The 15133-nt window shown below is 44.0% G+C and overlaps 1 protein-coding gene across 2 annotated transcripts in view; it reads left to right on the top strand.

Annotated features, from left to right (window-relative positions):
- Window positions 1-14864, top strand: part of LOC147429060 (altered inheritance of mitochondria protein) — a 38222-nt gene extending 23358 nt beyond the window's left edge. The window contains exons 3-5 of one of the 2 annotated variants that reach the window (XM_086495330.1): window positions 13754-13817; window positions 14250-14334; window positions 14606-14864. In XM_086495330.1, the coding sequence (XP_086351456.1) occupies window positions 13754-13817; window positions 14250-14334; window positions 14606-14726 (270 nt within the window). In that variant the 3' untranslated portion in view covers window positions 14727-14864. The remainder of the gene's footprint in view (window positions 1-13753; window positions 13818-14249; window positions 14335-14605) is intronic. The other variant, XM_086495331.1, reaches the window with a different exon arrangement.
- The last annotated feature ends 269 nt before the right edge of the window (window positions 14865-15133 follow it).

Here is a 15133-nt window from a genome sequence, read left to right as displayed (position 1 = left end):
TAAAGTTCAGAAACTATCCACCAATGGATGCTAAGTGGATGGAAGAAGGTGAACTTGCAGAGTCACCAACTGTGTTATCACTTTACCTGGAAGCCTTCGATTTGCAACCTACCTTGACCCCTTGAGTTTCAAAGCTACATGCATTGTCAGTGTGACAATGGCTTCTGAAACAAATGATGTACATGGTATTTAAAGTGAGCTCAAATGAAATACCTGTTACATGAATGTTAGAGCTGTACAGATTGTCAGTTTGGCAATTGCTCTTATGGAATGTCCAAAAGTTTGGTTAGTGCTATAGAAGTGAGTATTTCTTGTCAGTTTGTCAAGGATACAATGGTTGCTTCTATTCAGGAGTACATGTGTAACTGCATTCTTAAACTGTCGGTTTGGGTATGCTCGAAAGTGTTACGGGATCCAACGTGTACTATAAGACAGTGGCAAAATGTGCAGCTACCATTTTGTCATTGGAAAGTTAGTGACTCAAAACAATGGCAGAGTGCGAAGCTACCACTATGTCATTGGGACAGGGTTCACACGCAGGCAATACATGAGTCGACGAGGTGTTGAATACACCAGGGTTGACAATGAGCATGTATGTGTCGTATATGTGTCGACAGGTGTTGAATACATCAGTGTTGACAGTAAGCATGGACGACATAGATGCAAACGAGGACGTTTGAGATTTCAAGAGGGGGGTATGTCACCAGCGTGTGACTACTATCTATCCTTTTTGTTGATTTCTTTCTTATTATCTATTTACTTTCACCTTTTGGAAACACCCCTCGGGAAATCTAACTGCCCTGCATTGCATAGCTAGTGTGGAACTGTCCAGAGGGAGTCCAGGCCTGAGGGCAAGAGAGCACTAAGGTTGGACAAGGACTATGGTTAGCCAAGTGGGGTCATTGACTAGCCAAAGTGGAATCCTTTGCTACAGAGGCTACATTTCAGTTTTGGATGTGGCCACAGTGTACAAAGAGGGTCGGATGACCTAGAAAGACATAATGGCAGCATCTCCTAAAATTTAGGGAACTGCTATTTTGGGACCTGAAAATGTCTTCGCGTCATTACGTGCAGTTTGACATGGGGATCATTTTGTTACTCTGTGGCCAAGTCAACAGAGGCTGCAGGTGAGATATTTTTAGACCCGAGGGTCTAAAGCGGGAAAATGCACAAATGAGTGACACTTGGCACTCTGAGGCCAGTTTACTACTTATAGAGAAGGCAAAAACGTGATTTATAGCTGGGAGGCTCATTTTTGCAAGTCTCTGTCACAGGTTAAGAGCTATGGAGTGCTTGCTTTCCCTCTTATGCACAGTGCGGTGCCAGGAGTGATGCCCTGCACGCTACGCACTGCCCTCTCTCTCCCCTTTGGCAGTATGTTATGCCCCTCTAGTGGGCTCTTCATTTGACCAATGTACAGTTGTGTGGGTTCATGCGCGATTGCCGAGGCAAGAGCCTCTTGCACAGGTACTGGATTAGCTAGCGGCTAATCCCCCCGCAGGTACAGGTGAATTCGGAGAGGTTTCACGCCAGAAATCTCGTCCGATTCAAAGGGCAAGTAGCCCTACAGGTGCGGGAGCTCGAGGACTTGCTAGGGATGCGACCGGCACGCGGAACGGAGCCCGAAACAGTGAATTACAGCCTGCTGTGTATTTTTGCAGGTTTAGGGTTTTGGCCCTAAACGGACCCTAATACCCCCAGGAGGTTCGGGGACGCAAGGGGACCGCTGTACAGGTGATCTGGCGCATTTTCAGGGCTGAAAACAGAGAATTCAGCGTGCTGCAGATTCTCGCCAGGTTTTGTAAAGTGCCCGTATGCGTCGGGAAAGTCGGCCAATGCGTGGGAATACTGACTGTGAAGGGTTCTAGTACAGTTATGCTGCCGAAATCAGGCTGGAACAGTGGAAATTCAGCCGAGTTTGTGCGGGGCAGCTTGTAGGGAACCACAGCGTTTATTCCCTCTTTTGAACAATAAAGAAATACCGAAAGGGGCGCCTAAGTTAGGGGCCAATCTGGTGTCTGTCTACTCATACAGGTGCAATCTAGCAGCCTGTATCCCTCTCCCCTTTGTTGTGTCTTGAAAGTACAGGTAAAATAGACGACTAATAATGGGTGAAAGCTAAATCAAGGTTTAAAGTAAAGTCTACCGCCCTTTTCGGATTGAACAGGCCGGTTTCACATGGGTTCAATTGAGTTTGCTTAGGAAGTGATCTGGCACTTTCGTGAGTTTGTTTGCAGACCGTGCATGTCCAGACACTTAGAGTAGATGCATATCCTCCGGTTGCACACAACATGACCATCAGATTTCCATCAAAACCCATCAGTAGCATTTTTACAGTGCATAGACCTATTTTCCCTATTTTTGATATTTTTCACTTATTATTTTAAGTGACTTTTGTTGGAAACTAGGTAGGGCAATTTTGCTAAGCAAGTATATCAACAAACCTAGCGCTAGCACTTTCTGGCAGAAGAGGTAGCAGGAGCACTTGCTCAACAGGCAACTTCTCAGCAGGACCCCCAGGATGCTCTAGCGTTTTTGCAACACAGCAGCAAGGCTAGCGTTTTCCATCAAGAACCAAGATGAGCGAGCGTTTTTGCAATTGTAGCAGCTTGGCAATAGCAGATTAAGATCAGCCCTGGCGTTTTGCATTGCAGATTAGTCCCGACGACAGCAGAACCAGCAAAAGCCATAGCGTTTTTGCAAGGAGACAGTTTTCAGCCCTAGTGTTTTTGCATCAGCCTGAGACCTCAACGTTTTTGCAGATTTTCGCGACAGAATCAGCCCATACATGAGCGTTTTCAGTTTTCAGCAGTCAGATCCCGCAGTAGAAGTCCCAAACCTCGTAGATCTCACCTTCCCACAACAGATCCTCGCCGCATGGTCAGATCCAGCGTAGTTTGCAGATTCAGCCCGGAAAACGCAGATTTCAGCATCTGCGTTTTCAGCGCGTCGTTGTTGCATCGTCGTCATCGCCGTCGTCACCGACATAGAGTTAGAATTCAGCAGATAAAGATTTGCAGATTTCAGCCCTTAGCGTTTTCAGATTTCAGTCTGTCTCGTCGTCGTCCTCATCGTCGCCGACATCGTCGGCAAGTCCAAAGCATTGTAGAGATTTGTGCAATCAATAGTAGACCACTCTTGCCATAGAGAGTGGGGTCTTCGGAGGAGGGTTTGACAATATTCTGGTGTCGTATTCTTCTCTCTCTACCTCTCAGTCTTAGCACCTTCATTCACAGTGTCAATTCACTTTGTTTGTGTCCATTGCACTCTCTCACTAAAGGAACGGAAGGCTCTCCCTTCCGTAAGTAAAAGGAACCCTTGAGCATAGTTCAGAGCACTCATCTTGAGCAAAGTTTAACATTCACTTCCGCTGCACCTTACAATATGTACACAAGAATAAGGTATCAGTGGACGGGCACCCGTAGCTTGGGCGGCCGGGCAAGGCACATGTGCCTGTACCCCAGCATTCGTCATGCATCACCTGATGGGTGACGTGAGTATTGCATCTCCACCTGGCTAGTTCTAGATGTGGATCTAGATCTCGGTTGAGGAAACCTGCCATTGCATGGTCACAAGGGTCACTGATAGGTTGCCTTGAGATGGTATTGCATCGTAGAGATGATCTCCGAGCACTGCTACCGCTGGCCACCAAAAACGCTAGGGCTGAGTGTTGCCCTTTGGTCGGGAGAGAAAAATGTTGGGTTGCATGGGAAAAACACTAGGGTTTCTGTGCCCACTGCACCTCTATGGGCTGCCCCCTAGGGGCACCGTGTGCCCAAAGCCTGCACACACTACTCTCCCCAAGCGCTCCTACCTTAACCTATATACCCAACAAGGGTCAGCCGGCCAGCCAACCAACCATCATGACCATGCATAAAATGGGGGAAATAGCGAAAATAGGGTGAAGAGGCAGCAGATGCCTAGGGAAAAATACCGGCAGGGATGGGAAAAATACTCACCCTGCAGTGCAGGAGCCTAATGGCCATGGAACAGAGCCAAAACCGAAGGCTAAACATGGCTAGACACAACCCGACATGATAAACCTACCTCACACTGGTCGGGCACAGCCACAAAACAACTCTCACTCCCTAGCACCTGTCCCTGGGAGAAACTGGGGCCGAGTGGATGAGCCAAGAGAGATACCTGAACTCCAACAAGATGGCGCTTCGAGATTCTACACGTTTTTTTCCTTTGCGAAACTGGTACTAGGTCAACGTGCAGATGGAAGCTATGGAGTGGGATGAAGAAGAAACGACAAGAGGAGGAGAAGAAGAAACAGGAGTTCGCTTTACCCTAAAAAGCTCTAAAAACTTGCTTTTCAATCTGTTTGTGTGTTGCAGAGGCCTTTAAAAATCTCTCCAACGGTTGAGAATTTGGATATGCATCAGAAGTCAAAGTTGATTCTCTCGATGAGCCCTATGCCTCAACGCGATCGGATTTTGATTCTGACAATTTTAAAAAAATTAGGGTTTTCAGCAACAAATTATATTTTTCCATAATATTTTAGCATGTTTAAAATTTTATGTTTTTGGAAGCTCTTGTTACTTATGTGCAGATGTCAAGTGATAAGTGCTAGAAACATGCATTTGGAAGCATTTGGGAGCATAGAGCTAGACATCCACTCTTTGCAAGAATAATAGTCCTCTGCTTGAAATTTTGCTTGAAAGATTTTGTTTGAAATATTGTTTGGAATTTGTTGGCACTGCTGGAGGGAGTTGCTATAGCAACGATTTGATGATTTACTACAAAAGTGTGGCCTCATTTTTTGCTCGCCTATATGGCACTTACTATTTTGAGAAATTACGCGTGCGCTTCCAATCCCTTTGCTGAGAGAGAGAGAGAGAGAGAGAGAGAGAGAGAGAGAGAGAGAGAGAGAGAGAGAGAGAAGGGGGGGGTGGCGGGGTTATTGTTGGCATTGCGTTGAGCACTTTGTGCACAAGGCAACTAGAGAAGTAGATCACTTCGTGCAGCTGCCAACAAGAGGCACCCTATTCAGCCTAAGCTTCCTGCACACTACATTTGCAAATGCAACTCGAGAGTCAAGAGTTAGGAGATGAGAGAGAGAACTGTATGCTCATTGGCTTCTTCTTGGGCGGCAGTGAGTACTTCACTCTCGCTTACAATAACACTTTGCTGTCTGTTAAGACTTTCTTTGGTCTCCCTTGCAACCTTTGTAAGCTTCCCAGCTTGCTCTCTTATCTCATCTCTGCCTTGTGAAAGCTGACGGATCTTATTTAAATGGAGCTTTGGGTCATGCTGTTACTGCCAATTGTTCTATCCTTCCTTCGAATTCCTTGAAAGACCTTTTCTCAAGAGGTACTAAATATATGCTCCCTTCCTCAAACGACTCTTGCCTTCTCAAAGCCATAGAAAAAGGAATTTCTACTTTCGTAGTAAGGTTTGAGGAGTCTTTAGGAGTTCAAGGTATTTTTATCCATTGGAAGTCTGTAATCCTCAAGAAAGCTTCTTTGAAATTAGCATCTTGCTCTCGAAACGTTTCTTCAGGAAGGAATAGCTTATCTTCTTCTGATTGTGATGCTCTGAGGAAATTTCATCGTGATTTTGTAATCTCGTATGTAGATAAGTGCTCTAATAACTTTGTTGTTACGTACAAAAAGTTCTATTTAGAATGCTTGTTAGGTGAAGTAAACTCTCAGACTTACAATGATTGTGATCTTTCAATGCAAGAGGTTATCTTGAAACATCAAGACTTTTGTAAGTCTTTTGGTTTCAAGTGCCAACCTAAATTACCTTTTTTATATACCATTTGGAAGTTCCACAAGAACCCTGTAAAGCCTAGATTTATAGTTGCTTCTTGTAACACCTCTTTGACCGAAGTTTCCAAATGGCGTAGTTATTGTTTCAAAGCCATTTTACCTAGCGTAAATGAATTGTGGAAAAATATGCTAAAGGAAGCAGACGTACCTACCGATTCAAGTTGGATTTTAAATGATTCAGTAGGTGTGATTCCTGTTTTAAAGTTTTTGAACTCTTCAAGAAGCCTTAAGGAGAAATCTTCTCCTTTATGTCTCCAAACTTTTGACTTTACAACGCTATACACAAAGCTAAATTTGAAGGACCTTAATTTAGAGTCAAGTCTCTTATTTCAAAAGTTTTTGCGTACAAGCTTGAGAAGGATATGTACAAGGCATTGCTAGTAGAAAAGTCAGCCTTGAACTTTGACTTCTTATGGCTGAAAAATAAGAATGTAGATGTAGACAAAGAAAGAAAGAGATTCACCAGGATTGTAGATGCCATTGACATCATATCTTGGTTAGATTTTCTTTTGGACAATTTATATATAACCATCATTGACTCTCTTTTCAAGCAAACAATTGGTATCCCTATGGGCACCAATTGTGCTGTTTTTCTTGCTAATTTCTATCTTTTTACCTATGAGTTTGATTTTATGGAGCGTCTTGTCCTTGCTAACACTTGCCCAATATTTTTGCACAAGTTATGCAATGTAAGACGCTTTGAAGATGATCTTTTTGTCCCTGACGTTCCTTCTTTTCAAGATTTTATGTACTTGAATTCGAGTTTTGTAGGCGGAGGAATTTATCCCAAGGAGTTTTGTGAACTTAACTGTACCACAAATAGTGATTGTTGTGCATTTTTAGACCTTAAGATTTTTCAGACTCCCTTGGGATTAGAAGTAGATATCTATGATAAGCGCCTTGAACCAGAATATGCCAATCTTATAATCATCCGTATGCCTCGCATTTCTTCGAACATTTCTCTTTCAGCTAAGTACGGTGTCATTTGCTCTCAACTATTTAGATTTTCTCGTCTTTGTTCTAGTAAATCTACTTTTGTTGTTCAATCTTGCCATCTTATTTCTTTACTAGTTGAAAAAGGATACTCATTCAAGAGAATCATGAAAAACGTTTGTTCATTTTTGCATCGTAGTAAGTTTATTTTTAATGTTTCTTCCTTTGGAATGTTTAAGATAATCAGTAGTAAATTCAATAGAAGTGGGGAGCTAAAAAGCCCACTTATTGTTTGACTTAATATCACCTTATGTTGTTGTTTTGATCTTTAGCACGTCTAGTATTTTTACTATAGCTTGACAAATGCTAGCCTTTATCATGGCTGAGTATGCCCATCACCTCCGGAGGGTGATAGAAACTCAGCTCGTTGGTTTTGTAGAGTACGTTCAAAGCATGAATGACCTCTATACAAACCTGCACCTACTCTTGGGCACTGACGACGTGAGCAGGGATGTCATAGCTGTTGTCCAAGCTATGCATGATAAAGGTGATAATCCTATTCTTCCTGTTTGGACAAGCAACGAAGTTGAGATCACATATTGTCAAGTTTGGTTCTTTGCTCTTCGTAGGTTTGTAGAGTATTCATTTTTCGATTTCGTATTTAGCTTACCTGAGGACTTAAGAATGTGTTCCGTTAGAAGTTGTTGTGTGAAGTTTGATTTCTAGGATTAAGTTTTTAAGATGTCTTATCCTTCTTTTGCTTAAAGTTGAGTACTTGTTTTAAGCCAAGTAAGTTGCGTCATCTTATTTTACACATGCCTTTTCTAAGAACATTTTTAAGTTAATAATGTTTTGTTTTATTTAGTTTTGTTTCGTAGCAAACTAAGTGATTTAGTTAGTTTGTTTGTTTGTTTTGTTTTTCTTTTCTTTTCTTGTGTCCCTTGCTTTTATTGTTTTATGAGTGCTTTATTCCCTCTTATAATTCGTGCATTCAGACTATTCTGAACTTATGAAGGTATATAAAGCTGACGGATCTCGTCTAAGATGAGGCAAAGCTCCTTCCTCAGGTTAGCTATGGCATCTCTATCTGCACATGAGTGAAGGGTACTCTTGCCATTCTCTCTTGTGGAACCGTCCTTGTGCTCTTTCAAATCTTTCTCTAGCTGCTCTATCTTTGCTTGCTGTCCCAATTCCCCTTGATGTCTATTGTCTGTAAGGTCAACTTTTTTTTTTTTGTCCTGAAGTGTCCAAAAAATTCTTTGGAACATCATCATGAAAAGGACCTCTAGAGCCTCGCCGTTCGTGCAAAAACTGATATGGGCGGCTCTCATTTTTCATTGAAGCTTCCCGTAAAGCTTCATTAGCACGAGTTTGAGTGCTAGCTGCTTGCCATGGAACATTAGCAGTCTATTTGCATTTTTTTTGGTGGGATTGAGCTTAAGATAGTACTTCTCAACATATCTTCATCTTGTGTAGAGCTTGCTTCTCCACCCAATCTTGAGCATTTGTCCATCCATTACTTACACCTCCTATAGAGGTCTCCTGCATGTGTGTTGCATCCTGTTTACTCTCATCTTCCTCGCATATGTTCTTCACTTGCTCAAATCTATGCTGCATTCCCTTTAAAAAAAAAATCCTTAGCATATGTGTTTAGATAAAGTGCTTAGACTTGAGGGCTCCAATGGCTTCTTTGTTTGGCTAGAAAGTGGGGGACACCAATTTGGCATCGGCATCAACATCCTCAAGGTGCGCTTGAAAAGAGAGTACTGTAAAGCTGTTTGGAGTGTCTCCTGTTGAGAAAGGTGTTTTAAGTTCAATGAACAATTGCATTCAAATAACCCAGAAAATCACAAACAAACAAAAGATTCAATTGAATTTGTCAGATTTGGCACTAGATCGAATGGAAATAAGCACTTAAATGCAAATGCACCTGAAGTAAGTTGGTTTGAAAGGTTCTTGTGACCTTTAGTATGTACTATAGAAAACCTTAAGTTGGTTTCAAAGGTTCTTTGCGACCTTTAGTTTTGGGTCAAATCCAATTCAATGTAATTGAAGCTAACAAAGCAAGTCTTGGAAACCATTGAATGAAACCCATTACCTGCCTAGGAGAATTAAAAAAATTTCAACAGATTGGTGTTATAGGGATTATGAGCTAGGGATGTCTTCCATTGTTGGGTATATTTCCTAGGATCAGTATTGCCCTCAAACAGCTTTGAGTATTGCGGTATATTGTCCCCCCATTTTTGCCATTATTTTATGTTAAGGGTGTTCATCTTGGTTGCCTCCTCATTCTACTTAAGTAACCCTACCGCCTCGTTGTCGTCCTCCCTCAGCCTACCCCTGTGCAAGGGGCTGCCCTTGGGGGGGGAGGGGGGGGCATGAAAACACAGTCCGCCCTCCAAGCAAATAGCCTTGCCCGTGTCGTGCTCATGCACCGATCGTCCTCCGCAGGCTCACGTACCTCTGCACTGGCCGACCTCGAACTGCCTCTGCACGAACAGATTCGACTCTGCAACGACTTTCTTCACTGACCGACCCGGAGTTCTGACTTGCAGCGCTATCTCGTGCTCTCTCTCTCTCTCTCTCTCTCTCTCTCTCTCTCTCTCTCTCTCTCCCCCCCCCCCCCCCCCCCCCCCCCCCCCCCCCCCCCCCCCCCCCCCCCCCCCCCCCCCCCCCAATTAAACGGGTGGTGAACCAAGCAATCTAGCACTTGAGTTGAGAATAAACTTGCAGGCAGATTATCAGTTCAGACAAAGACAATGTCTTCCCTTGGTACCCCAATCCCCACACGCAAGAGCTTTCTTGCGATGGCAGCTACACCAAGGAAGGACCCCCTTGCCAGCCAAGATGCACGGATCATAGCTTTGGAGGCTCAAATTTAAGAGCTCATCAAGGAGAATGAAACACTCAAGCATCGAGTGCATAAGCTTGAGGACAAGAAGGTAGTAGAGAGCCAAGCTCTACTTGCAATAACAAACGCAGTCGAAGCCTCCCTCACAGAGACAGTCAAGGCAGTTCAAAAGGAAGTTGACGAGGTGACACATAAGAAGATCGACACCATGATACACGCGGCCTTACAAGAAAGCAGAATACAAGAATCTTTAGGTCTTAAAGTCAGAATCGGGGGCTCCACACATCATGGTGCACCGATGAGGACACACTTGAAGATGCAATCACCAAGCTCAACGACATTCTTCAACCCATCCACATCAACCGAAACCATTTCTTGGATAAAGGACACACATAGACGTGTTCCACCCACTCATGTCATAGTCAGATCCGGCCCTTGATGTACTCTCTGGGCCTGGCATGCTGTTGCTCTCGAGTGTCTACAGCTCGAACACTCTCTGCCTGCTGTAATGTGACCCCTCTCTGGGTGTCAGAGGGTGAAACTGGGGCAGCTCTACGAAAGAAGTCCGTCAGCTGAGACCGTTAGCCGCCACTCGTGTGAGTTGGTGATAGGAAGAGTGTCTCTCTATGTCTCTAAATCTCTAGTGAGAAGCGACTCAACCGTCTCTTGTCTCTCACCTCCAATAGCACTCGAAGTGTGGGCATCCTACGGAAATTGCCGCAGATGTATATGTACATACAGAAAGAGGCTGATTTCTAATACTTAAATCTCAGAATGCCCCGAATGGTGCCAATTCTGAGAGCAAGCACATCATTGGTTACAAAGCTAGCCCGAAGGTAACAAAACTGGGAACTGTAAGTACTGTATAAAAGTAGCCATAGGGACAAACTGTAAAAACTAAAAACCAGGAAAAAAACCTCTCCTAAAGAGAGTAAAAAGTGCCCTCGCAAGTTGAGTGGAGAGAGAATGACCGCAGCCTCTTAAAGATAGGCACTTCCACCAAAAGAAAACCAGAATAGGTCCTAGCACACAAGGAAAGGTAAGTAAAGGGTAAGCTACAAGAGCACCCAAGTGCCATTCCCCCCCGGGGGGGTCAACTTCACCTAAAAGGGGTTGGGAGCTGCAAAAGAGAGACACCACCAACCTCAACGGACGCCACCTGTGAGCCGACGCCCTTCCAAGCGGGTATGGCATTTCCTAGGGGAAAACCGTCGGGTTACAAAGGCAGTTTAGTGAGGTGAGCGATAAGTTACCTGGAGGAGGCAACTCCAAAGGGAAGACCGAAGCAAGTCCCGCAGTACCTGCGCCTCTGAACAGAGGTACTTGGTCGCTGTCACGCCCAAATCAAGTTGGCGAAATGGGTCTCTCAAGGGAATAGTCATGGCTCTAAGAGTGTAGATAATTCTGGCCTCGTAGTCCAGAGGAAACTAGTGACAAAAGCGTCTGCCTTCTGTTTCTGGGTGCATAGTCCTGGTCGTTCTTCTTGTATACTTTTTTGGTGTATGAGGAGAGCGGTCGGGCGTGCCCTACCCGACTCAGACAACAACAATAAAAGGTAAGCTGGTCCGCCGATATTTGGTCAAGTTAAGGAATTATCCGGCTCTTGATGCAAAGTGGTTGGAGGAGGAGGACCTAGCAGATCATCCTCAATTCTTAGAGCTATACCTTGACGCTTTGGTTTAGCTCGGACTATTCGAGAAATGCACATCGAATCAACGGGTTGAATCTGGTGTCGTGTGTGCTGCACACGAGGGGAGCCCTCTTTTGTCACAGATTGCCTCGATGGATTTAAGTCAAACTACCTTCTCCCTAAGATTATAGGGGTGCTGACAGGTTGGAAGTACTCTATGGAATGGCTTTATGATACATGTACATTGAAAATTGAAAGAACTTGTTCCATGTGCCCTCTCATTTGTTTTGTTTGTTGAGTATGTGTCTGAAAGATGAAATGTCTGCAACATTTTATCAGTTCACCTCAAAGGGTGATGAAAATATGATAGTAATGAGATTTAGTAGATCAAGACATCTGTGAAAAGATCAACATGCTCTAGATGTGAGATCTCGATGGTAATAATGATGTGAATGTTCAGCAACTTAAGTCTTTGTGTGAGTGCAAGATAAATGCAGTCAAATGCATGTGTGCGTAGAGTCAGTGCCTACCAAGCTATTTTTTATATCCTATGTTTGTATTGTAGGCATAATCGAGGACGATAACTCTTCTTTGGGGGGGGGGGTTATATATCATCGAGTGATGATGCACCAAAGTGATGACGTGGCAACAAAAAGGGCCTGCTAAAGACTTATTGACGAAGTGATGACATGGTTGGCTGGTCCACAAAACGTGCCGCAAATCACGGATGCTGAAGTGGTAGGTTTGGGCCACCACGAAAGTGCCTTTGGGCACTAGATTGTGTATTTGATGCTTTTTGGGCCTGGGGCCTTGAAATATGAGCCTTGGAGGAGGCCTCTGGCATACATGCAATACCAGATTTGTAGAGCGTCTCTCCCCAAACAATCGGTCTTTGGCATGAAATATTCAACGACTACCTCATCACTCCCCTGCAAATAAGCTAAAAAGGTTCGGGCCATGAGATATTGAGGACTGCTATAACCAAATGCTCCCCAGACCGCAACCTGGGTCGTTTGGAGGCTCCAAGTACACCGCATGGGTCGTTTGGAGGCTCCAAACACTTCCCATACCACCGCATGCGTCGTTCAGAGGTTTCTAGCTCACAACTAAACGCTCCCCAAACCACTAGTCTACGTCGTTCAGAGGTTCTACAACTAATATGAACACTCTTCCCAAGAAAGCCTGAGCCTAAGATATTCAGACATCGTCAAGCACAAATTTTCTCTTCAATGCTCCTCTCGGGAAAGCTCGAGCCAAGAGTAAATCACAAATCGTTGAAACCAACATCAAACCAAAATCAAGTAATCTCAAATCGGCACCAAAACAAGTTCAAAACAGATCTATTCTATTTCAAACAAGGCGTCCAAGGAAAGAAGGCACTGCCGGAGATTTGGAAAGAGAGCACAAATTGTCAATAGGAAAGTCCATATTTTTTAGAGAGATTTGGGGCAATGTGTGCCAAGACCACAATTGTTCATTGGAAATTGGAATGCCCTTACCTAGTGCCAATAATAATATAACTCTATTTTGTTTGTGTGTGTGTGTGTGTGTGAGAGAGAGAGAGAGAGAGAGAGAGAGAGAGAGAGAGAGATTGAATTATCGTCCACGGAGGTCAGATATGACTTAAGGGACCGAGACCAAAACATTACAACTGCTTCGTCGAGTTGAGAGTGTGGGATACATATCAGTTAAGGACTGAGGGTCCGTCAAGGGATAAAACAGAGGGAAAGAAAAGGAAAAGGAAAGAGCTTAGGGGGGATTAGGTGGGGAGGGGGACTGGTTTGGGAGATCAGAATTCTTGATTGATGGTTTTACCGCCTCGATAGACTGCCCATTTGCCTTCTTTACGAGCATCGTGCATCTTCTTGAGTTCTCTTGCCTTAGCCTTGAGCTGATTAATGGTCAATTTTTTGGCTCTACAAAGCTTTCTTCCTTTTGAGAAGGCGGGATTGGCATAACAGCTTCGTTTGCTCCTCTTTGTCCTTGAATGTGAGGATACAATGCTTAGACTAGAGAGAGGGAGATAGAGCGGGCCTTCTTAGGCCCTGCTGTTATACTGCGTGGACTCTTCGCTCCCTACTCTCCTATGCATGCCATACTACACCCTCTGTTTGGTATTGGATGGATTTGGCTAGCCTTTTGCATATCATGGTCGTAGTTCCCTATGCATATATCTCCAGATCCATCAGAGTTAGAGCTCCATCCCCTTCACCCCCTATATACATATACATACACTCCTATGTCAGTCCAGGTTCATTTTCTGCACTTTTGTCCTTTTTGCTGGAAACCCAGAGGACACACGCATGTACCCCATTGTGTCCTAGGCCGAATTCGACGTCTAGAAGACTCTCTCTCTCTCTCTCTCTCTCTCTCTCTCTCTCTCTCACACACACACACACACACACACACACACACACACACACACACACACACACACACACACACACACACACACACACACACACACACACACGCACCACGCACGCGTGCACACACACAGTTGCACACTCGCGCATATGCCCAAACACCCCTTGCTTATGCGACATGAGTTGTGTTTTACAGATGATAGAGGTTAAAGGTGCCACCAAACGACAGCTGGACCAGAGCAAACAGGGGAGTAACGAAGGTAAGGCTATTGTCTTGAAAGCAGTTAAAGTCAGGATTAAAACCTAGATCTCATATTATATTGATATAGAGAGTCTCTTTTCTTTGTGTGACTGAATTATATTTTTGTCTAAATGCATCCACTGTCTAATATTTCTCTCTTGAACGTTTACTTTATTGTTTTTGTGCCAATGTGTACACTTGAGTAAGATTCACTCCTTTCTATAATGGTTTTGATTTCTTCATGGTATGTCGAAAGATTTCAGGGGCCAAATTTTTTACTCTCCTTTATACCGCTGTACATTAAAACAGCTGATGTAAAGCATGGACACTGAAGAAAAGCTTAAACTGCAAAAGTTGGCTGGTTTGCGATAACCTTTGATTGTGGTTGGATGTCTGATTATACAGTTGGCACTCTAAAAATACTGAATTGCTACCGATTATGACATTCTAGGTGGACATGCTATGCCAAGACCCGCAACACAGCTACGGCCTCCAAATCCGGTCAAAGGAGTGACGCCTGAAGATTTTGGTACAAAGTACATTGCTGGTCCTCTCTGAGCCTTCTCAATTAGAAGCATTCACATTTTGCAGGAGTGTAGTTTGCATTCATTCGGTACAAGGGAATGTATGTATGTGCACGCATGTATGTTTCGACTCTTTTAGACTCCTTTAAAGGAGCGACATGCCCGGTGGTTAAGTGTCAGAAGTTAAGTAGCTTTGTTTGTGCCCACCAGTACAATTTTGAGCTCGAAGTGCTTTAGTGAGTCAGTTGGCACTTAGTAAAAGTCCTTCTGTGGAGTGTGGCAGGTTTGTTCGCAGTGCAGGTTTGGTGGCTGCTGCTCTCAAACAGAATGCTCATCGTGTTGGAAATCAGATTAAAACAATGGTAGAGGACATTTTTCACCCTGGTGGCAGTGGTTCTAAATAAATATTTCTTGTGGCCAAGCAAGCTGGGGCATGAAGTCCAAAATGTCAGATTCGAGCTGATATGACACTTCAAGACTTTGTACATAGGGCAGAAGATCCTTCTGCACCTTGCAGTCGCACTCGACGTGGGACCCTGTAAAGAGCATGCATGCTATTGATGCTTTACATCGCTTTCTTCAGTGAGGATTTTCGCTTGTGATTGCTGTGCTTTAAGTGGAGGCAACATTGGATATTACGCAACGGGTGGTGTACTTATAGTGCTTATGGTTGATGAGTCTGGCACTAGGGACAGCTCCTCAAGAATGATCTTTCTTTATATAATTTGGCCCCAAAATCAAAGGAGAAATGATATCATGAGGAAAGGTTTTTTTACTTGAGGTTTTTTTGTTAATTAATGAGTCTATTGCA

The sequence above is a fragment of the Adiantum capillus-veneris genome, chromosome 22 (genome assembly GCF_014529385.1).
Source record: "Adiantum capillus-veneris isolate H3 chromosome 22, ASM1452938v2, whole genome shotgun sequence".
NCBI classification, from domain to species: domain Eukaryota; kingdom Viridiplantae; phylum Streptophyta; class Polypodiopsida; order Polypodiales; family Pteridaceae; genus Adiantum; species Adiantum capillus-veneris.
The sequence above is the reverse complement of the archived record's forward strand: the minus strand, read 5'-3'. Positions and strand labels throughout refer to the sequence as shown.